The sequence below is a fragment of the Crocodylus siamensis genome, chromosome 12, assembly GCF_052110815.1.
Source record: "Crocodylus siamensis isolate JL-2025a chromosome 12, ASM5211081v1, whole genome shotgun sequence".
Taxonomy (NCBI): domain Eukaryota; kingdom Metazoa; phylum Chordata; order Crocodylia; family Crocodylidae; genus Crocodylus; species Crocodylus siamensis.
In genome coordinates, this window is record NC_143406.1 from 41,041,528 (window position 1) to 41,066,220 (window position 24,693).

Below are 24,693 nucleotides of genomic sequence, written 5' to 3' on the forward strand. Positions count from 1 at the left end.
CTGCCCCAGGCCCTGGCCCCATGCCATCACTGCGCTGCGACCTTAACCACCTTAATCCTGGTCTCACCTGCCTGTCCCACTTCTGAACACTGCTTCCTGCCCACCCATGACCCCATCCCACAGAGGGAGTTTTGGTAGGCTGTTGTAGTGGCGGGGGGAGGGGGGGGGGTAGAGGAGGAGGATACTGACCCAGCCTGCCACAACTCATCAAAACTCCTTATGTGGCCCCTGGAACCAAATAATTTCCCACCCCTGGTCTATAAGGTACAAATCTACCCTCCTTCATTTGAAATATTCAGTGATTTCAATTTCATATGAACCATTTCAAAGTATTAAGCATGCAAGTTTTTGATCTAATTAAACAAAACTTACCTACTAGCCAAGTTATCTCTATTATCACTGCACATTAACGTTTTAGTACCATGAACAGAGACTACATTACACCATTAAAACTGTTCCATTTTAGTCTGCATGTTACTGAGTCCAAGCTGTATATTCTTCAACATGAAGAACTGTGAAACATACTCCCAGACATATGTAGGCAAGTCCCAAACTAGTGAGGACACAGATTGGACACCACTGTGGGAACCCTTTCACCCAAGCTAGATTCAGTGAGACGCTCCTCAGACTTCAATATCAAATACCTGGATTTACTATTTAGGGAAGCCTTATCTTTAATATGCAAGCAAGGAAATGGGCCAATGTGAGAGCTACTGAGACACTGAAGTCATAACTGATACACTGGTTGGGTATGTTCCTCTAAGGCACACTAGGGCACATTTATTTATGTTCAAATACAAAAAATGTAGTTGCATGGGAAATTCATTGCAGCTTATTTAATGACTGGGAAGGAGGACAATCATTCTAGTTTCAATCCCTGCATTTGTCATCTACACAAAGCCTATGTATATGAAATCTGAATTTCAACAGAAAAGCATACTTCATATTAAATTTAATACAACCTAGCTAACACATGGTATTTTCTTGCATGTAAAACACAATGGTTCAGATTATTTGCATTTCAAAATACAAGCAAATAAAATCCTAACTAACAAAAACTTAACTATAAAATAACATGTAATTCTGAAGAATAGAAAAAGCATTATCCAGAGCTGCCCAAATTTCTTATTCTTACATTACTTAAGCTCCCCCCCAAAAAAAAGAAAATCAAATGTGTATTTTATCTAGCCACTTGACAAACCCTTACCAATAGAGTGTAATAGAAATGCTGACAGGCATACCTATAGCAGAGCTAACAGAGATGCTATTCTATTATATTGCTTGCAAATAAAAAATGACAGGCTCATTCTTTCACCTTTTGTAAGTCTCCACAATGAAATGATTCAATTAGGCTATTGTTGCTTAACTGTAAATACTAGTAAACAATATGCAGTCCTGCTTCTCAGTTGTTAACTCCAGGCCTATGTAAATGTTTTTTTCATATTGTGAACATTTTAGCTTACACAGTAGTTTAACAATAAAAAAGCAAAGCAGAAAAAAAAAAAAGAAACTAAAAAATTAATAAAAAATTCGATACTCAATTTTGCTTACTCACATCAATGACAATTTTTTTCATGGACTTTAATGAGACCAGGATCAAACCATTCTTCTATTAATAAAAGCTGGTGCTGTACACTATTGGTTACTACTTGAGGGAGGGAAGAAAACATATAATTCCTCATTATAGTTTCAAGTAAAGGCAAATTAATTTAGTTGATCTAAGTAGAATCAAGGTATTGTGTGCTTGCTATTCAAATGCAACTAATTTACAACCCTAAAAATCTCATTAACTTAAAGTAAATTGTTTATATAATGCTGAAAAAGAGTATAGTCTCCCAAACAGTTATCTTTTTATAATAATCATTTCATATCCTTTTGAATGTTTAAAATGTTCTTGAAATGTCATATATAGAGTTCTAGCTGTTAGCCCTAATCTTAGTTCCACTGAAGCTAGGGCTACCCTGCAAACTTCTGGCATAGCTATGTTGAACAAGGGTGTGATGAGTTTTGATCCCTGGACAACATATCTGTCAGAAGGCAGAGTAGATATGCACATTTACAGACTAATACACACACACACACACACACACACACACACACACGGAGGAAGAGAGAACATGCGCATACATATATGAGTGAGCGAGCACAAGCTTTCATGGAATGACGCTCACCCCATCAGATGCTCTGATAGACAGACAGATCTATCTATCTATCTATAGGTGTACACACAGAGGAAGAGAGAACACACACGCGTGCACACATGAGCAAGTGAGCACAAGCTTTCATGAGAAGAAACTCACCTCATCGGCTGCTCTGCCAGCAGGAGGTCCTAATGGGAATATAGTTTTACCAGCCAAACCATGCTTTTACCAGTATGGCTTGTTTCCTTGAGAAGGGCTTTATCAGCCTGGTAGAGTGCCAGTATAGCTGCATCTTTACCAGCAGCACTGTCCAGTCTAGTACAACAGCATTCCTTTATCAGTAAAGCATTCCAAGTGTAGATATAGCCCGCACTTACTTTATGTTATATGACCATGTTAAAGCTTTCATGGGTTTCAAACCACAATTATTCCTTTTTTAATCCTTTAAAAAAGAAAAGAAAAAAAAAGCTTTTGTGATTCTGAACATGGTTAAACAGACTAGGCCTTAGGGCAGTGATCACTGAGGCCACATGATTAATGCCCCTTAACTCTCCTGACTTAATCACTTAGAAATATCACTGTGAAGGGCTTGTTTTTGTAACAGAGCTCTCAGCCAATCAGAGCATGCAGCTAAAGCTTAAAGGATTATGTGTATATGTATGTGCAGGGGGAAGTCACATGTAAATACAGAGTTCAGTGCCACTAAGAGCAGCCGTGCAGTGGAGTCAGCGCTCTCTTTCTAAGCTCTGCTATTGTTTACCTTTAATAGAGAAATGAGATAGCCGAGGGTTTCCTGAATTTACTCGGAAAACGTTCCGATTTGATGAGCAAAATGCTTCTGCAGGCTATCAAGAAGCACAGCTTCAAACGACAGGGGAGTGCTTACCAGGTGAGTTTCTGACAAGTTCACATTATAGCTCACTCTCATTTTTCAACAGCCCAGCATAATAATTTGCTTGTAATTCATATAAACATCAAGTGAGTGGGGATGGATAGCTTTTACCATCAGAAGATTATATACAGCCCATAAGTGATCCGTCTTTAGAAAGGGATTGTTTAAATCTGTACCTGTTACTGATTTTTATTATCGACTGTCCAAAGGAAAAATCCACAGGAGACGCACTCTGGTGCGCATTACTCTGCATGCTTGCATGGTATTCAGCTTTATTTCTGAGCTACTACTTCTTGTAAATGTTGAACCTGTACTTTGAATTTCTGTATTATTTAAAAAGATAAAGTATATAATATTCCTACTTCTCTCCTTTTTGGTTATTTTAAATATAGTGTTATGCCAGCAGAGGACCTAGACCCAAACTGGTTCACCTGGTTAGTTTCTGCTAAACAAAAATTTTTAAAAAATCTTTTTTGAAAAACCAGTCTAGTTACTCTAAAGTGATTTTTTCTTGTTTTTAAATACGTCATTCACATCTACAACAGTAAAGTTTACAGTAAACTATACTATGAAATCATGTCAAAGAGCAGTGAACAGGCATTGCAATATACTATAATGAGAAACTAAATGAATTATCCAGCTATTAAGCTGTCGTTCCATTTAGTCTGTAGTACGAGAGAAAGAAACCTAGAGGCAAATTTCATCACTATAACAAAGACCTGCTTAAGACTCTCAGCAACAACTGACTTACAAGAGCTGAAGTAACAACTGTACCTTTATTAACCTATTTGGGTATTTATACTATGCTCACTGTGGTATCTGAGTACCTATTTTCTTGCTGCCCATAAGAGAAATTAGGCCCAAGTTACAGTAGCTGTTTAAGTATCAAGTGAACTTTAAAGTCCATTCCATAAATCCTTAAGTGGTAGAAAAAATCCAAAATTGCCGTTTCCTTTGTCACCATAACATTCTTTATATGCTTTGTTAGTTCAAGGAATTTACCATTGAAGTCAAGGAAAAGTCTCTCACTGACTTCAGTGGAAGTTGAGTTGATCCCTAAGGTAGCATAAAAAACCCAAACGGAAATCAAATGTTTTCGACAGAATGATTCATCTGAACTCCTGTATTTTTAAGCTGTAATAATTACATGCAAGGAGTTGAACAAGAATTGTTTGCGCTTTCCAGTGGCCAAATTTAGATCCCAGTCCTGCACACTGTGCAGGTGCTTAAAGTGATGTATGTGAGTTGTCCCAGTGTCCATGCTGCTAACTGAGGTTCAGTCCCCGGGCTCATTCTAAATCAGCAGGCTCTGTAAACACAACAATTTATCAATCATTCTTAGAAACTGGCTCCGTGACAAACTAATTACTACTCTAGCTTCCACCCATTAGCGGAGGAGGAAATAGGCATTAAAAAGAAATTAATAAGCAGAGCTCTGTGCATTCTCTAGTCACAGAATTTGCTAGATAATGCACTCCTTTCTTCTTACAGAACTCTAACTCAGAAACTAAGTTTTTGTATTAAAAAAAAAAAAATCTCATGTTTGAAAGAAAACTTTAAAGATGTGACCTGCGTGTCTACATAATGTCTGAACCAACAGTGCTCTGGTGTGAACTGCCCTCTTTATCAAGATAGGGTTTTTTTAAAATCAATACCCTGCAGTTTAATGGCCAGTACTGGTATTTATTTTACCAATGATTATGAATTTGTATTGTGGTAATGTGTTTGATAATCAGGGATCAAGGCTCCATTGTGCTAAAAACTATGAATACAAGAGAATGAGTCTCGGTCCCAAAGGATCCTGTTGTCTAAACTGAGAGAACAGCTAGATACAACAAACAGGTGGAGAGAGCATGGGGTGACAGTGAGGCGGTTTGATTGTATAACCACCATCAGCACAATACCAGCCGTGTTAAGCATTTTCTAGATACCGCACAGGTGAGTTTTACAGCAAGTTCTGCAGAAAAATGTAGTTGCTTTGTGGATTTTTATAAGCAGCACCTGACGCAGAGTGGGGAGAGCAGTCATGCAAGAAAACATGACACCACTCATAGGGAATTTTGATTAATGTGCATTAAATACCAGCAGTACCAGCAGAGTGGAGGGGAGGGCTGAAGGCAGAATAGGACTGAACCATGAAAGCTTATTTGGCCTGATCAAAACCACTTCAAGTCAAAAAGATGCTTCCACTGATATCAGTGGGCTCTGAATCAATCTGTTAATAAACCAGTTTCTGCTCCAATGATCTTACAGCTCGTTAATGGCCATTTGTAGACTGGCGTAAAAATGTTATCCCTCTTCCTAAAATGTTTAAGGTCACCGAATTAATATTTTTCAGCTGTCATATGTGGATATAAAAGATGAAATAAATAATACACAACTGAGCTCACAGTGTCAGCTAATAATATCCATACATCTTGCATGTGTCACGTACGGTCACCAAAAGCCAATAATAAAGAAATCTTGAACTTTCAGTGTCGGGTTAAAGAAGAATATATGTATCTATGACAGTTAGCATGAATTCAAGTCATTTCAGTCCTTCTGTAACTCCACTGAGGTCAACAGCGGAACTTTCCCTTTAGACCGTAAACCCCATTTCAAACCAGTTACCTAATAATTCCTGTACAAACTATCTGGTTAAAAGCTACTCCTGCTGATAAGTCTCCAGGTCACTATTCAGTTGTTTTACTGATAGGAAGTGATACTCTCTAACAGTTACCAGGAAAACCATCATCTGCATTAACTGTCAATATTTGCACCTGGCAGCAAAATATCTACAGGGAATAGCCTGATGACTCCCCAAGTTTCAGTCATGTTCCTTGTCACAGAGCACTGATGAATTTAACAAATGGTACCTCTGTTAAGAAAGAACTATTGTTTCCATTAGACTAATTCAGTTGGTCACTAGCTGTCCACATCTGGGCTATGCCTAGTATTGGAGTCATTTCTGCAACTCTGATTGCCAGGTATTGAGTTGTTTTAGTAAAATAACATTAATGTAATGGGCCAGAAGCAGTTTGTTTAGTTCACAGACTTTCTATTCCTCCAAGATCCTAAATAAATAGTTCTTATAGATGATGGAATTCTGAAATTGAGCCACTTGCTGCCCCACAAAAGGCATGAATAGTTTATTTTATACAGGCATGAGACAGAAAAGGTTTTGTGTCCTTTATCACAAAAGAATGCCTTGTGGCTTCCTGTGTTTTCTCAAATAGTACCTTAGTACAGTACTCCTGCATAAGCCATGATCTTGAGGTACCCAATTCCAGTTCTTTTTTTGTATTTTTGCTTCATATAGCATTATTTTCTGTTAAAGCTAGCCACAAGTGCTCTGTGCACTGGTATACTGTGGTTTTCAAGTGTTTGCAGAACAAGATAAAAACTATTAGTTTGAATTTCAATCATTAAGACTAGTCCCACTGATCTTGCTATTCTGGGGTGCAACTACCCAAGTGGTGCGTTACTTTCAAGATGGCAGAGTACAGTGTTTGACTAAATTATTTTATTAAAATACAGTAGAATAATAAACCATCCTTTATGCAAGTCTGTTTAAGCCATTGCGAAACTCCGAGTAGCACTATCCATAAAGAATTCTTTCTGAAGTTATTGCTCTCTCCTTGCTTCCTTATTAGTTTCATAGAGCCACAGTATTTCATATTAAAAGGCACTGCAGTTTCTATTTAGTTTTAAGTTTCACGTGCAGAGGTGTCATGAGGATAAGTCTGGTGTGTTCTCTCCTCCCCCCCACTGAATACTGCAGAAGGCCCACAGCTTTCTATGACATACATACACATACATGAATGTTGCGTGCCTCCTGAGGCTGGCGGGGCATGGCAACTGCCTGCAGGTGGCGGTGGGCCGAGCGGGGAGCTTCCGCAGGCAGCCGTGCCAGTGGCAGCGGTGGAGCAGGGGGAGAGGGGGTGGTGGCGGCGGGCAATCACCGTTGGCAGTGTAGGTGGTGAGGGGGAGGATGGCGAACAGCAAACGCCCACAGGCACTGCTGGCAGCATCAGTGGCAGCCAAACTCAGGGGATGCATGTGCACCCATGTGCACCCCCTACACATTGCCAACACACACATACATGCAACACACAGGAAATTCTGCCGCAGGTTGATTTAAACTTTAAACATGGATAGGTTTTTACTGATCCAAATATGAAAAGGAACAATATACTAGGCACAATAACCTTTGTTATTCATTTTCAAATTAAATTCAATTAATTTTACATCGTCAGCACCTATTCATAGATTCATAGACGTTAGGGGCTGGAAGGGGCCTTACAAGATCATCGGGTCCAGCCCCCTTGCACTTGGGCAGGAAAGACGGCTAGGATCAGATGACCCCAGCAAGGTGGGCACCAAGACATTTTTAAAAAATCACCAGGGAGGGTGGCTGTACCACCTCTGTTCCAGACCCTCAGAACTCAACTTGTAAAGAAGTTTTTCCTTATGTCGAGTCTGAAGCAATCCTCATTCAGCTTGTGCCCATTATTTCTTGTGCTTCCCTGTGGCTCCTTGGTGAACAGATACCTCCCCAGGCCCTGATGTACGCCCCTAATACACTTATCGGTTGCCACCAAGTCCCCTCTGAGTCTTCTCTTCTCCAGATTATACACAGAGGAAAAGAAATTCTACAGGATTCACAAATACTTCACAATACTTCATTTGTTTTCCCCAGTAAGACTGTCATTATGACAGTTATAAAAATAAAAATGAATACATCTCTGAGAAATTTAAATACATTTCTCCAGTTCCAGACACCCAAGAAGTTCAGGCTTTGAGAGGAGGTGTAAGAAAATCGATGAGCAACAGTCGGTGTGCTTTCATTTAAGTTGGCTTTTTCTAAAGTTGTACCATTTGTTATTTCTTTAGAACTGTGCAAAAAGCCAAGACCTCAGATTTTGTAGCAACAAACTGTTGTTGGGCCACTGCGTGGCCAGCATGTTCCCTTGGTGGGTGGATCAAGCTTTACTCACCCAGGATGAGTGAGGCACATCACCTCGCTGCACAGACCTTTTGGGGGTAACGTCAACTCAGGAAGGGGTGGAGCAGGAGAAAGGTCATACTCATCTAACATTCAGCTACTGGGTAACCAATTAAAACATAAAGATGCTTGAGGAATGCAATTCATAGAGTCCCTGCTGAACCTGGTACTGGGGAACAGCATGGGAAGGCAGGCACTGGCAATATAATACCTGAAGGAACCACACTGCCAAGTGAGAGGATCTAGAAAGTGAGATGGGTGGCTTTTGCCTCCAGGGATCTTGAATTTCTTCCCCACAGATCCCAGGATCCAAACTTCTAGGACATCATATCCTTATATAACTCAGCACCCCACTTCCTCCCACCTTTTCCCAGTACTTGCTTTGCAGGAATCTCACCAGGTTCACTTCATGGCCTTTTTCTGTTTTTGTTCTGCTTTCAGAGGTTGTTCCACTGGAGCAGGGTATGTTCCTCTGAGAAAAGCAAGCAATAAAATACATAAGCTTGTCTCTTTCACTGTCAGAATATGACACTTTTCTGGGAAACAGCATAGGGCATAATATGCCTTCCATTATGAAGAAACACTTCTCTTCTAACCACAGTAATATCCAGCAATATAATTCTTCATACTCACTTTTAAGCAGGCAATTAAAATGTTATAATCACCATAAACAGAAAACTGAATCGTATTTTATAAACAAGTACTCTTCACTATTTTTAATCCTAAAATACCTGATCTTTACTGACACATAGCTATGTAAAAGAGCTGGAGAGCATCGTCTTAGCAAGATAATGGCAACCCCCAGAATGACACACCAGATTTAGAAGATGAAGGAGTTTGGCCAAGACACAGGAGAGCTAGGCACCTAAATATCTTTGAGGATCTAGTAGTCCCTGGCCTTCAGTGTGTATCAATAAACTTGAAAGCTCCACATGACCAGAACAGCCACATGACCCAGGCCTAACTACAGATTTGCTAGATTATTGTTTGCTGCCACATGGTTAGTTGCTGAGATAAGGCAGTCTGCTCTGAAAGATGCCTTCTTGCAATTTTCTTGTGGTTTCCAAACTAACTAAGCCCCTGTCTTCCCCCTAAGCAGTCCTCCATATTCAGTGTTCTCCAATTTGTCCCCAGATTTGAGTTTTAAGAAAAAAGTGATACAAACAAAAAATGAATACAAACCTGGATTGCTGTTCCACTTCAAATAAAACAACTAATGCTATTTTGAGTCACTTCCTCTCCTTTCAGAGTCAGAGTCCTGCAGTGAGGCCCCAAACACACAGGAAAACCACTTGCCATCATTTAAATCATTGCATTATGTTTTTTTTCCTCTTGCCCACACAGGTATATGAATATTTTAACTAATTTGTTAATTGCCGTTTAACAATTTGTATTCCAGTGGCATACAGATAGAAGGCAGGGTAGAGTTGCACCTTATAGACTAATTGACTGGTGCTCAAATTCTGGCACAGAGAATTGTTTCATCTGGCCACAGGTCCAGAAATCTGGCAGCGGGGAAGTGGCAGCAATTAACAGTATCACCCGCCACCAAATTTCCAAGCCCCTACAGCCAGATGATATGGCCTTTCATATGGTGTATGGGATAGGGCCAGCTTGCAGAGGTGGAGGGGCAGGCCTGATCCAATGTGTACGCCAGGGCCTGATTAGGCATACCTGATTTAGCTTGTGGGACCAGGCTCAATACAGCATGCATGGCTGGAGCAACATGCTAGATTATGCCTTTGTGCCTAGCCCATGCTGGATCGGGCCCACGGACCAATCCTGTACACCTGGTCTGGCTCAGAGACCAACCCCACACCACTCGTCCCACCTGTAGCCCAGAAAGTTTGGGCACTACTAGACTGACTAAATCAGAGATGCGTAAGAAGTGGGGTGCAGAGTCATGACTTGGGTCTCACTGGTTGGGCTCTGTACCAAAACAAACTCTCAGAAAGCTGACAAACAATACGTGATGAGCAGAAGCAGGATCGACTAAGGGAAAGGATACAAATGTCACGGTAACAGAAATAAAAGTCAGCATATGTTAACTTGGTACAAAATGTGACGGATTCTTAGTTTTACTAAAAACAATTGAAGATGCGAAGGAGTCAACCACAGCATCTAATGAAGTGAACTTGGGTTCACAAATGCTTGTGTTCTCTACATATAATCATATATAGTTAACCCTGTCTTGTGAGTCAGTAACAGGTCATTTTCAATCAGCATTTTGCTATGACGTCCCAGCAGAGATGGATTTGAAGGACAAGATAGCAAAAATACAAGTTAATCTGTGAATACGTTTCTATGCATAAAGATCAACATGAAGAAAGATTGAAGATTGCCATCTTTAGTGGAATGAGAAGCTAGTCATGTGATAAGATAAAAAGGGTTCAACAGGAAGGAGTTAAAGTATCTTGAAGATAAAGACTAGACGTTTGTTCTGGAAGTGCTGAAAAAGCAGTTATTTGTGGATGGGAGGACATAAAGTAGGAAGGTAACATGATCAAAGCAACAAGTGCGATTGAAGTAGGATTTAACCAGCAGTATTTTCAGTAGATACCTGTGGGACAAGGGAAGTGTCAGAAAGTTTGCTATAGACTGGATGAGACGTAAGAAGGGCCAGTCTAGTGTTCCCTAATGCATACCCAGAAAAAAATCTTGTTCTAGGAAAACTAGCAAGATTTGGATAAAGCATAGAGGTGAAAGTCAAGGGGATAGCGGTAAAAACTGACACCCAGATCATATTCCTTAGTGACCAGGGAATGGTAGGATTGTCAACTGTGACAGAAAAAAGGGACTATTGGGAAGGAATATGGGACATTTAGTTTAAGTTATGTTATCTTTAAACTACTGGCAGGGCATTCGTGAGGATGGTAAGGCCTGGTCTGAGAGATATGACTGGAGAGGGGCAGATAAATCAACAGTGGAGAGATATTTGTAGGAGGAAACCCCAAGATAAAACCTAGTGGAACACCACCTGGAAGACTTATACGAGGAAGTAATCAACAAATGTGATAGTGAAGGAATATTCAGAGAGGGAAAAATGAAAACCAAGTGAAAGTCAAGACCTTTGAAGTAGGAATGAATCAATGAAGAAGAAAACGGTGGATATAAACCCCAAGCCTTGGCCAAGAGGAGGTACACTGAGAGACTCCAGTAAGAGACATTTTAATGGGGTGCAAAGTGTAGGAGTTGGACAGGAAGTGAGTCAAATACAGAGCTGAAAGTAGGCCCAAGGCAGTAGTCATAAACTGCATGTTTAATTAGGTGCAAAAATTAGGCAAAAATAGAATGGGAAACTGAGTCAAAGGGACTGATGTTTTTTGCTAGGACACAGCTTTGGACTTTGACAAGAATGAACTTGGGAGAGACTGCCCTAAACTTCTGTGAATCTGTGAATCATAGTGGAGTGGGAATTAAGGAAGATGAGAATGCAGTGTAGCCAATATTCCCTTCCATTGATTTGCCAGTGATGTGCACCCCCCCACCACACTCATTTCAAGCACTCAGCATTTCACAGGATTGAGCCAAAAAGTAGTGACTCCAAAAACTAGAGACGGTTTTGTTCTATTCTCTGCCCAACTTCCCACACATTAGGTTCAGTGCTATTTTGTAAACCCACCGCTGGTATGTCATTTAGCCTTGGCTTCTCATTCATCAGATTGCAGTGAATTAACCATATTCTATCACTGGATTGACAGCACGAAGTTACAAGCTTTTCATCAGTCAAACTGGTCGCTGGTTGCACCACACAGACATAAAATGACAGGGTTGAAAGAGGACTCTTATTTAGCCCGACACCCTGCATCAAGCAGGATTTTCCTCTATTGCTAATGTTAAAAGTATTTTATCTATGCTCTATCAAATACCTGCATTATAAACAATGGTGACTCACCCTAACTGCCCTACTATTAACAACATTTTTTCATGTCTAATCTGGGTGTCTCGGTTTTAATTTTAAACTACTACTATTTCTATGACGATCCAGTGATTATCCTGCTAATCCCGGTGGCACGTGCATAAAAGAAGAAAACATTCAAAAGATTCCTTGTTATTAGGCTTGGAGATTATTGGCACCAAAGGAGCACTGTCATTGCCCTTTCTCTTAATTCTTCATTTGCTAAGTTAGGAGGCTATTCTTCCTGGAGTAAAACTTTCATTTTGAAAATGTAAGTGATCCATGACTGGTAATTCTGGATACATAAATATCATTATTGCAACCAACCAGGGAATACTTGTTAATATTTACATGCTCCAGTATAGACACATTGATGAATTACTTGGTGAATTATCAAGTTAGGATGAGGGTATAAATGCAGCATTTCTGACAATGATTTTCCAATTATCTCAATCTTTATTTGACTAAAATCTGTATGGTCCAATAAAATCCTATGTACTCTTTAATCACAAAATGAGCCTTATTTGCAATCTCTGTAAAATTAATGGGATTTGTGGGAACGCTATGCAGGACAGGATCTGAACCTCAGTGTGAAAGAGCTCTCGGCCTATTCAGAAACTGCTTTATTGGTTTTATGTGGTTGACAATCCATATTTTTAGCTAATGAGTATTCAGGATCAATACACTCCGAGTTATTTTTTCTACATGATAAATTGAAATTTTAAGTAGAAAATTATTTTCTGAACACAGGGTCTAAGTCTACACAGCAAAAAATTCGGTGTTTTATGAGTTGTGTTTCTAAACCAAATAAAAACATATACCATTGAATACAACAGTGTTTAAAATTGTGTGGATCTGTCCATTTCAGAAAGAATTTATATAGACAAATTATAAAGCTAAACCTGCAATGTATAATGCAGTCTTGTTTCACATCCTGTGCATGTGTACAATTCTCCCTATGTACATGGTGTCCCTAAAAATATAGGAAAATAAGCTGCCTCTTTGGGCTAATTTGAAGTATCCGGCATAAATTAATGTTTGATAAGACCAAGAGAGCAAGGATATCACTTTTAAACAAACCATATGAGGAAAGGGGGTGAAATCCAGGCAAACTAGGTAGACATTCTCAGTGTTTGTTCAATGAACACCTGTTTTGCTTTTGGTATCAACAGCTGTTTTACTGGCGTTTATTGCTTAAACCCAAATCACAACACTTAACTATAAGTGAAGGGAAGAAAATAAGACAGTATGTTACTTTTGTTTGATGTTATCAGTTTAAATGTACTGTGAACGGCAATGAGGGCTTCATTTTTGCAGTAAATCCTGCTGTTCCACTTTACCTGGAAAAGTATTATAACAACCCACGCAACTTTGATATCAAGAAGAGAATGGCTACAGCATAAATGCAGCTCAAAAACTGCCAAACCACAGTTCAACAAGTATAATGGCTCTCTCATTCTAAAATATAGAAATGTTCAATCTTAAGGAATATATATATGGGTCAGTACTGTACACACCTACAGAACTCCAAATCCTAAGGAGGCAGGAGGGGCTGAATTAAGAGTACTCTGAGAGTATTTGTTTTTCTATTTCTGGATATTTTTAAATTTGAAAGCAAACGAACGCGTAATACCCACCACAACATGCAGTATACATTCATTCTATACCCATACATTTTGTTACAGCCAAACCAGGATTGTGGATTTATTTTTCTTCCTTATTAGCTCATGATACACGCTAGTTCTTTCTCATGTACGCAAGAGGAGTGCTTGGACACTTTGTTCTGCTATCTAGATGGCATGTCCAGAAAAACAGAACCTTAAACTGTATTTCCCAATAGCAGGTTCTGATGTAAAACACCAGTCTGTTCCTGAACAATAGCTGCCAAGCGACTGGAAAGCTTCACTTAGTGAGAACGCAGTGGGTTCTCAAATGGCAAGAAACCCACGAATGTAACTGACTGCGCAGCGAAACAAGCCAGTGCTCCAGGAACCGAGGTATCTTCGTAGTAAATCTGAAGACGTTAAAATTTAGCTAAATTTAAGCCAACAGTCCACTCCCCTCTGGGCACAACCTCCTCCCCTTTCTTGAAACAGGCTGTAAACAGAGAAAGGGAGGGGCTAGTGCAGCCTGCCAAGCAAAGCAGAAACTCTGTGAGTAATTTACTAGGACAAACAAGTGCAGCGCGCACGCAGCCGGGAATGCTCGTGGCTGCGCGAGCTCTACCAGAATGAGATCACAATGTTTTTACAGAAGAACATGACAGTCCTTTATAGTCGACTTCCTTGCTCTGGAAAGTTATTTATCCAGCGTTTGGGAACCTCACAGTACAAAGGAACATAAAACATGAACTGAAGGTAAGAGTTTACAAAGCTGTGTAACAATGCTGCTGAAATAAAGTCCAGGCCACGAGACGGACAAATTTAGAGGCGGTGCGAAGGGAGGCTGGGTTTGGGGGTTTTGTTTCTGTTTTTTTTTATTAATCAGCACTGAGTAAAATGAGAAACTAGGAGTGAGGTATTTGGCAGGCTTAGTCAAAATAAAATGCATGTGGAAACTACGCAACAAAACAATGAATCTGTAGCAGGAAAAAAGTAGTTTTATTAGCTAAATAGCTGACTTAGTTGTATTACAGCTTCATTTCAGAGATCATGAAGATACAGTCCTTACTCTGGCAAAACTCCCTCTGGTGACGGGAGACCTGCCTCAGTAACAAATGCAGGATGGAGCCTAAACAATGCATCAATGTAGTTTCTCAGGCGAACAAGTAATACGTCAAAAACGGAGGGGGGGGGAGGTTGTTTGTATATCATTAAGAAAATACTCATATACTTTCTTCAGTATTTCAGCATGTATACTGAGATATGCATACTGAAACACTGTCGGTCCAGTGTTTTAGAAACCTTTTAAGCCTTATATTTCGCAAAAAGTACACTTATGACAAATGTTCATACTTTACTTATGATCACAGCTAATGAGAGTTTCGCAAGTTTCACAAGAAAATTACTGGGCATAATAAATTGCCTCCCAGTCCTATGAGAACAGAATGGTGTTTTCTTTAACTGCGTTTCAAGGATATCAGTGTAACGGTGTTAATCTTTAAACCTTTGTAGAAGCAGCTATTCAGCTCTGTAAAAAAAAAAACACAAATGGTTTTCAATGGGAGAATATAAAGAGAAGTATTTCTAAGGCTGATGTCATTTAGTTTGTAGTGAAAGTTAGCTGCGTAGAGTTAGGTCTTGAAAAATGGATTTACTTGGTCGCTGCCTTATGTCTTTGCTTATGGTCAACGGGGCTTCGTGTGAGTGCTGGGGGTATATCTAGGTGCATTCACATGCAGTGTCTAGCTGTGTCTTCAGTGTTAGTTGCTCCAACTTGCTGCAGTTCAATTAGTTGACCTGTCATTTCTGTCATCACCAATTAACATGCAGCACAGATTATTTCAACAGTTTATACAGTGCCTGCTTCATGTAAAGGCAAGTAGGCTGCTTTAGATTTTTGAAGACGGTATGAGGGTTTGAGAGGCAATATTTAAATAAGCAAAGACTCTGTATACTTTTGTAACACTATAGCTCAAAAATAAATCATAGGAAAAAATCACTTAGGAAAAAATAACGATGCCTTCAAACAATACTAAAAGAAAATTATGATTAAAACAATCATCACTTTCTACTTCTCTTACAAAGCCCAGTCTATCTGAGGAAAGTCAGTTTTTAAAAGTGGATTATTGCCCGACGCAGCGGATTCTTTGGTTCAACTCCTGCTACAGAACGGTGAGAGGGAGTTTGAGATACAAACACAAACTCAAGGACAGCAGCCGAGGAAGGAGACTGGGCTAAATCCCGTGCCTGGTTACACCGGCGCAACTCTCTTACTATTTCAGTTAAGCTACACCCGTGTAATTGAGTATCAAATGTGGCCCTCGTGTTTACAAAACTCAAATTGTTTAACTGAATCCAAGCTGGTGCACTTAGCCATGTTGTCATTTGAACTGCAAAACCTTTATTACAGATTTAGTTATTTTGTCTCCCTACTATTAGCAAAATGTGTGTACACATTCTCCCACTCACACCTTGAAAAGAAAGAATTAAAACTAAAGCTGAGCATCGGAGTGTTTGCCATATAAAATCAGCTGCTAGAAAGGTCCACACTATGGGGCAGATGGTACCAGAAATCTTGAAGCAACTTCCACATTAATTTCAACATGGAAGTTAGCTTAAAAACTGCTGAGACAATATCACCCAGCAGAAGTAACAGTACTGACATCCCCAATACTTCCATATTTACTTCTTTTTTGGGGGGGGGGAAGGTGGGGGGTGGATTTCCCCTCTTTGTAAAATGGAGAGGTTCCTTTCATATTTATTTTGAAATACATCTGGGTTTCCATAAAAAAGAAAATGCTTCTGTTCGTATGAAACAAAGAGTACCTGGACAAACATTACTGAAATCTGACTTTGGGAGGTGGGAGGGGGGGAATAACAAACGATAATCAAAGTCGGACCATTCCTGTACTAGCTTCTAACTACAAACAATTCTTAGCTTATTCATTAGCAGTGCTGTATCTATTAATTTATTTTATTTGAAGTATTGACTCAAATATTTTCTTGATGCTGAAAGAAATACATATTTTTCATTCATATTCTGCACAAGGTAGAGAGTCTCAGAAAGTGCATTTCAGACAGGTTTTTGAGGTTGCTGCACATGGATTCTTTCTAAGGTCTTCTCTACATTAGGCTTTTAATGGTAAGTTATCATCAACTTTAACTGTGGAAGTAATGTTTCCTCTATAATTAGTTTATAAGAAATGCATTCTTTTTTTAAATGAACATTAATATAATATAGTGTGAGGCATAATATAATACACTGTAAAGTTTGACTGGGCATTTATTTAACTGTAATCATTTAAATGAAAACACGAATGCAAAATAATGTCAGCACCAAACTGTAACTAGCCATGCCAAACAAATTGTGAGAAAAATATTTTAAATAGTTTTAGAAAAGAACTGAAGTAAATTTTCAGAAATGTTTTCCTGCCTAGAGCAGAAATGTGTAAATTGGACCCCAGTCCTGCAAACATTTATCCATATTCACTACATGTGTAGGCCCCCTGAAATCAATGGGTAAACTAAAAGTGCGCTGGACAGAAAATCATTTTGTCTGCCAAGTTCCCCGTAGCCTTGGTCTACCTAACAGCCTGCCCAATGCCCACCCATTTCTGCTTACCCACTGTGGTTGGTCTTAGCCTTCTTAAAGTTCCCTAATAAGGACATACACCACCACACAGAACTCTAGAGTTTATTCTCCAAGTTACTCTTGCTTTTGGAAGTTCATCCTAAAAAGCTATTGTCTTTCTTCAGTTTAGGATGTGTTATTTACGTGTTAGATGCATTAAGGATGCTGTATTGTAATAATCCAATACATTACATGATAATCCTTTGTATTATAGTGGATACAGTGCATTTAAAGAGATATATCCATGTATTAATGTCTGTTGAGTGTCTGTCTTCTAATGAACTATCCACCACATTTTATTACAATAGCTCTCCTAATATAACTTGAAGCATTAAGCAAGTTTCTCCTAGCAAAACCAAAGGCAGTTTAGTTCTTCACAGATCACCAGTCATGGCTTTCCTTATAATATGATATGTGAACTTGTACTTACTTTCACTATTTCTCTCTCCTCAGAAAAGCTGATAACCAGCAGAGAAAATACAAAAGTTCAGATCACTATGTGGAGCTGTGAAGCTTTGAATAGTACCAAGAACAGCGAGGACCAGCATCTATGTCACGACTCCCACCTTGTTCTCTCCATCCTTTCCTTACTCTACCTCATCGTCTGTTTTCCAATAGGCCTTTGTTACAATGCCCTGCTGGTTCTGGTTAATCTCTACAACAAAGCGACTATGACAATGCCAGATGTTTACTTCGTCAATATTGCAATTGCTGGTCTCATCATCAATGCTATGGCACCTATGTACCTTTTGGGACCTGCCAGTACAAAATGGGCTATCTGGACTTTTAACCATGAAGTTTATATCACATTACTTATTTTATTCAATGTTTCATCTTTAGTTATCATGTACTCTACGACGTTGCTCAGCTTGGACTACTACATTGAACGTGCTTTACCGAGAACTTACATGTCGAGTGTGTACAACACAAAACACGTCTGTGGGTTCATCTGGGGAGGAGCTATGCTTACAAGCTTTTCATCTTTACTGTTCTACGTCTGCAATCATGTATCCACAAAAATAATTGAATGTTCCAAGATGCAAAACAAAGAAGCAGCCGACGCCATTATGGTTTTTATCGGATATGTCGTACCGGCTGTTGCTGTACTATATGCACTTGTCCTAATATTGCGAATACGTAAAGAGGCTACTCCACTTGACCAAGACACTGGAAGACTTGATCCTTCAGTTCACAGGCTTTTGATTGCTACAGTCTGTACACAGTTCACATTATGGACACCCTACTACATGACTCTTTTGGTCAGCACGTTTACTAACACGCAAGGAAAAGTTACAGATGATGATTACACCAGAATATTACCTTTCATCACGGTTTTATCAAAATTCTTGGCTTTCTCAAGCAGCTTTGTAATGCCTCTACTCTACCGATACCTTAATAAAAACTTTTCCAACAAACTGCGACGGCTGCTTAAAAAAATACACTGTGGAAATCGAGGATGTTCCCACGAACGCACAGTAGTACAGCAGGTTATAACGTAAGCATGAGAGAGTCTCATGGTGCTCAGTTATGGCACTACTCGGAATACCAGTACAGTACTCAGTATGAGACTGTTCTGCTGTTGATAGTCATAAAGATCATTTATATAGGAGTGCCTAGCAAGGAGGCTTGAAAGGGTCTTCCATTAGAACTGCGTTACAGTTTTAACCTAGAGATATTAAAACTGGTTGCAAAAATCTTCAAAGTCTATCTACCTGTTATAACACCTGTGACTTCCAATATTTTCAATGCACTGAATTGATTATAAAGCATAAACTTTGTCCTCACAGTTTTTATGATCCTGTCTGGAAAAAATCACTAAGCGGTTAACTGAAGCCTTGAATGAAGATGCAGCACTTTGTTATCTTGTACAGGAAGAGAAAATATCTTACTCTGAATATAAAGGAATACAACTGTTTTTAATTTAAAAAGTAGTGCTATCCTGGGTGAAGAAACAGCATATTTTCAATGAAGACGGCCTCTGTTAAAAATCATACTGTTCAACTGTATGAGGCTGAAAAGTGAAGTATTTGTTATAAATTACATTGGTATTTAACTAATTTGCTTTGTTACTTTACCAATTCCCTTCTAAAAAACCCCCCTAATTTGCAGTTCTAAGGAAGGATATTCTCACACAAACATACCAAATTTTAACATCCTTAACATATCACATTTTTGTAGATGTTACAATTAACAAAAATGCATTTATGTTTTCCTTGCTTTGTTTGCATCATAAAGCATTTCAGTGATTTAGAAATATTTATTAACTGATTTTAGGGGAATCATATTAAAGTGAAGAACACAAAGTTAGAATGAAAGTAAAAACTTACCTGCTTAAAGAATGCCTAAGTGTTATGGTCCGCATATGTTCATGTAACTATTTAAAAAAAAATGTTTCTGCATTTGCAAAGGACATGCTTGTGACAGAAACAAACTGAAGTCTCTTCATTCAGGGGGCTTCATTAAAGGTTTGAACACACTGCAGAAAGTTTTCAGTATCAATTTTTGTTGTAAAATGGGAAAGGATCAAGAGCCCTTTTCAAATACAAGTTACTGTTTTCCTTGACTAGAACAACGTGTCTTGAAGCAATGAGTAGTTTATAATCATTTATAAAAAAGCAGGGCTCAGTTATCCTATTGAAGTCCCAAATTCAAGCATCTGATTTGACAGAAAGGGAAGATGAATCAATATAAAAGGAATTAATTTAGTTCATAGCAGTGTAAAACCTACATTTTAGGTGCAAAACCTACGCTGCTCATAGCAGTGTATAACCTACAAATTTAGCCAGTTAAAATTGTTTTGTTCTACATAATCAATGGCATTTTGGATTTTTATTTACAGAAGCATCAGTCACGTTACACATACACACAGTTAGGAAACGAACACTTAAAATTATATATTATTGGTGCAAAGAGCAGTGCATACACACACACACAATATCTATTGCAGGTTTCCTTGTTTGACACATATGTGTTTGCAATTATATATATAATTCCAACCTGGCAAAAAACCAGGTATGCTGCAGACATGCAAACATTCAGTAGAGCGTCATCAACTCATAGTAACAAGAAGCACTGCAGTGCAAACTTGTTAGGTTTCAGGGCTACGGGGTGGTGTGAAAGAAGAGCACCTGAACCAAAGAGCAGAAATGTGTGTAAATGTGCTTCTCCTGTTACAAGGGCATTACTGACAACAGGGAGGCAGAAAGTTAAAGTGATACTCTGCCACCACCCTATTGGGAGCATGACATCACCTTTATTGGTCTTCTCTCAACACAGTAGCAGAGTTTAGCTGAGACAAATGTTAATTAAATGCAAATTAAAATTCTATGTAGGTATGGATATACAGTTTACCAAAATGTGGTTTAGCAATGTTTTGATCTAGAAGGCATGAGGAGAAAATAGGTTTAACCTTTGTAATTAGTTTTAGTACCATTTCACCATGCTAATATATCCCATTATTTATGAACCAAGAAAAGGGTGGGCTCAGATCCTCTCTCCTCCTCTTCAATATAACTGCTCTTCTCTTTCCATACTCCTATCTTTACTTGTCCTTATTTGTGTCCAATTTATTTAATATATTTGATGCATATATGAAATATATGGAATAAGTTATGGATGCTTTTGCCCAAAGTCTTTTTACACTCAAATGCTTGTATGTCAAATTAGATATCTGTGTAGCCATTTGTCCATGGGAAAGATTGAATACTTAGCTGTCTTATCAGTGTGTGTGAGAGCCCATAAAAATACTGTTTCTTGAACCAACTGATAGCAATCAGCTTTCCCCTAGCATTGTGCTTGATTTATTATATGATAATTCATGCTCTACATATTGCATATGCATGGTTTCTCACTAAATATAATTGTGCGACACTTATTATGGTGGGTTAAGTGGTTTCCTACATCCGTTTTCTAAAACTAATATAGTCTCCTTTTACATTTGGACACAATGAGTATCTGCGTTTCTATATTTTCCAGGACTATGTAGCCTCTCACTGCTGTAGCATCTATGCACTCAAAAAATCTTTCAGTCTCAAACTATTTTTAAATGCATGTAAGAGACTCTCGCCAGTAATTTCTGCATTACTTCACCGGCAGCTTCAGTTTTGAGATGGAAAGCTTCAGCTAACAAGCAGATTCTCCTCCTTTATACAATTTTAGTCATGTTGCCAAGTCTCTTCATGCTCTATTATACTTATCTCCTTAAAGCTAACTTCTGAAATTCAATCCTCTCAGATGATTTCTCTGAAAATATAGACATAGGGAAACAAATGCATCTTTCTTCTTGCAACAACTATTGCATCCTCTCACAGTTCCAGCTTCACTCAATATAAGATGCTCTTCCTCAAGAGTTTATTGAATATTTTCAATCAAGTGCTACTTTTCTCAAAAAGCCCTGACCAGTTTCTTATTAATGCTCTTAACTTTCTTTGCAGTCTTTCAAAAGTAATTAATTTTGATAATTAATTTCTCATAGATTTTGTTTAAAACATGCAACGGGAAGAATGCAAGTAATCTGAAGTAAAGGGGTGGCATGACACAAAGCTCTCTGCAGCGGCACCTGGGAGGCCCCCCACCTTAGGGTTGGAGGAGATAACCTCCCCTCCATCTCCTTCTGCAATAGAAATAACCTCTTGTTTGAAGAGGCAGAATGGTGGTGGCTTAATATCAGACCTAAAGTATATTAGCTTGAGGGAACAGAGGGTAGAAGAGATCCACTGCCCTTTTTCTTTTATCTCAGACGATATTGGTGAGGCTTCCCTAATCATCTAGGTTTGGATTTAACACTTTTACTGAAATGAACGGGGCACCTCAAAGCATTGTCTTTAGGCTCTAAGCTTTAGCTTTTATCCTACGTGACTCCAGAAGTCACAGTGAATGGTGCTTCTTATTTCAACCTGAAATAGTACAGGCACTTTGGAAAAATCCCTATTTTGAGTGAATTTGGAAAAGCAGCAGTGTAGGCTTTTTAATTTCCACCCATGCATACAAGAGTAATAAAATTTGAATGATAGTTGTTTGGCCTGACAGACTCCTCCTCTTCCTACCAAAAGGAAATGCTATTTCCTAAAGGGCAATATTAAAGCCAGCATTTCTGTCCTGTAAAATTTGTTACAGAACTGCGGTCCAGCATTCAGGAAAACTAAATTTCCAACAGGAAGGAAACTGGTCCAAGTAAACTGGCACAGCACCAGAATTTTATGTCTGTCTTAATGATTATGGGACATTGTCCATTTTAACTTGGGTCACTTGTTTCCTTCCAAATTTTTGTCCCCATATAATTGTACCCCCAATTATCCACACAGGCAGTCTCTTCATTGATGAGGAATAAAATACCACATTAATTTCTATCCTCTTCTACTGAGATGAAATTCTCTGCTTCAGACCATTGATCTTTTATCACCTCACTTCAGATTATTGTTTCTTGTCAGTTTTAATGTGCTATGCTATTTGATTTTCATGTTTCATTTTGTTCACCTACTTTTTCTCATCACAGGCCTCACACTTTATCCCTGGTACCAATCACTGCATATTTGCTTCACCACCCTAGCTCCTGTTCTTATGTTTTTTAATGAGATTCAGGTTTATTGCCAAGATTTAATATCACAACTGAATGTTATCCAGTAAAATGGGAGAGACAAAGATCCCACCAGTTTTCCACAACACCCTCTACAAATCTCTATCAACTCTTTTAAAGTCCTATTTTTTTAATGCAACTGAAGTTAAGCATTTTTGCACATATTGTTGGAAACATTTTAAATGTGAGGGTATTAATTAATAGGCTGTGTTCATGCACACGCACACACATACCCAAGCCTTTCTGGATGAAATTGCTGTTTTTCAGAGCAAATCTGATCTCGCAGCTCACCCACAACCACTAATCCACACTATTTCCATACTGCGGAAATGGTGACAAGGACCATAGTATTCATATGCAACATCAGGGGTTAGACTAGACGGCCTCCTGAGGTCCCTTCTACCCCTAATTTTCTATTCATTTTCTGTGACTGAATTAGCAGCGATTTAAAAAGATAAATATTAAAATACCCAAAAATACATTAGAAAATGTACTTCAAATAAAAAATTAAATGCAGAAGAGAATATATTAAGGAACGCGAATCCAAAGCTTTCAAAACAAAGCAAACAAGTTACCAGAAGTGAGGCCTTTCCATGATAATGCCTGAAGGTTTCTGATTCCTTTGTAAATATAAGCTGATCTGTTTTACATTTGAATGAATATAGGTAAAGTACTGTATATATGCAGATAAAAGCAGCCTACTGATGTAAAAAGAACGTGCAAAGAATTTATTAAATTATTTCCTATGGAGAACATACAAGTTTATCACCATTTAAATGTAAACCTCTTTGAACAATTGAAGTGTACTGTATATGTTGATGTGTGTATAAAGTGTACATTACAAAGCACAAGAAAAAGTGCCATTATTAACAGTATTATTTTCTCACAGAATTAAATCTAGTATTTTTGAATTAATCTATGGCTTGTAGCCCTCTTGTTAAAGGGCAAATTATATAAAAATCAATAAACTAACAGAATTGTTCATCTCTGTATCTGCTTATGTTATTGCTACACCTCTTTTCCAGAGTTGTTGTTGATCTAATAAAGTTATGAGTTTCCACACTTTCCACTAGGAAGCAAAATAACTGGCCCCTCAGATTTCTTTCTGTTGAAGACAGAACAATCAACTGCCAAAAAATGTTTTTCTCCATACATAATTTAAAATGAGTACAGACTGGCCACTTCTTGTCTACTCTTCCCTTTTCTGATATTTCTCCATGTATTTCTCCCATATCCTTTTCTTCTCTTTCTACAGTTAAACATACTCCTTTTACCACAAAATGTGGCATTGCTTTATGTTCCCTTGATGTATTTCAAACTTTACTGTGTGCAGTACCCAGCACATACCGACTAAAATGCAAGTAATTTGAATGTATTTACCTACATTTGTATGGATAATTTTTCTTCACCGGTTGTCACAGTGAGGGGTCTTGGCCTCAGTGTTAATGCATGGACTGAAGGTATTTGATAGCACAGCTTTAAACTTTAGCTCGTTCTGCATAACCATATACCACAGGAGGCTTAAGCCTATGCCAAAATTAATGACAGTTTATTAGATGGAGAGGCAGCGTACCATCTCACTCAGTCAGAGCCACGTCAGATGGCAAAGTTTTTGTGTCAATAAATGGTGAAGTAACTGCCTTTTCAGTTTCCCCAAGGCCCAATGAAAACTGCCAGCAAACCAAAGACAACACGGGTTATGAAGTTTTATTATCATAGTATTGCTGGTGAAGTCCCAACAGCGCTATAAAGTGCTTAATACCAGCATGGTATACTTCACTGAATCAAAATAACCAAAATCCCTATACTAATATAAACACTTCTATGCCAGTATACCTGCATCAATACAACTACCAGTGCAGTTAAAATAATGTACGTGTAGAAGAATATCTGGCAAAATCCCAAGCTACACGGCTTATACGTCAAACCACGTTACTCAAGTATTTCAAATGATTAAACTTTGCAAGTCAT

The 24,693-nt window shown here is 38.6% G+C and overlaps 2 protein-coding genes across 14 annotated transcripts in view; one reads left to right on the top strand and one right to left on the bottom strand.

The window, feature by feature from the left end:
* The window catches only part of GPR146 (G protein-coupled receptor 146), a 72,690-nt gene extending 48,986 nt beyond the window's left edge, over nt 1-23,704 (top strand). For 2 of the 10 annotated variants that reach the window (XM_090024250.1, XM_090024255.1), the window contains exons 2-3: nt 2,911-3,030; nt 17,601-23,704. In XM_090024250.1, coding sequence (XP_089880376.1) covers nt 17,645-18,646 — 1,002 coding nt within the window. In that variant the 5' untranslated portion in view covers nt 2,911-3,030; nt 17,601-17,644 and the 3' untranslated portion in view covers nt 18,647-23,704. The other 8 variants (XM_090024253.1, XM_090024258.1, XM_090024256.1 and 5 more) reach the window with 7 other exon arrangements.
* Nucleotides 1-24,693, bottom strand: part of CHLSN (cholesin) — a 195,493-nt gene that overhangs the window by 101,393 nt on the left and 69,407 nt on the right. For 3 of the 4 annotated variants that reach the window (XM_090024247.1, XM_090024246.1, XM_090024248.1), the window contains one exon: nt 8,415-8,489. The exons of the other annotated variant lie outside the window; for it this stretch is intronic. In XM_090024247.1, coding sequence (XP_089880373.1) covers nt 8,415-8,489 — 75 coding nt within the window. The remainder of the gene's footprint in view (nt 1-8,414; nt 8,490-24,693) is intronic. 4 annotated transcript variants of the gene reach the window in all.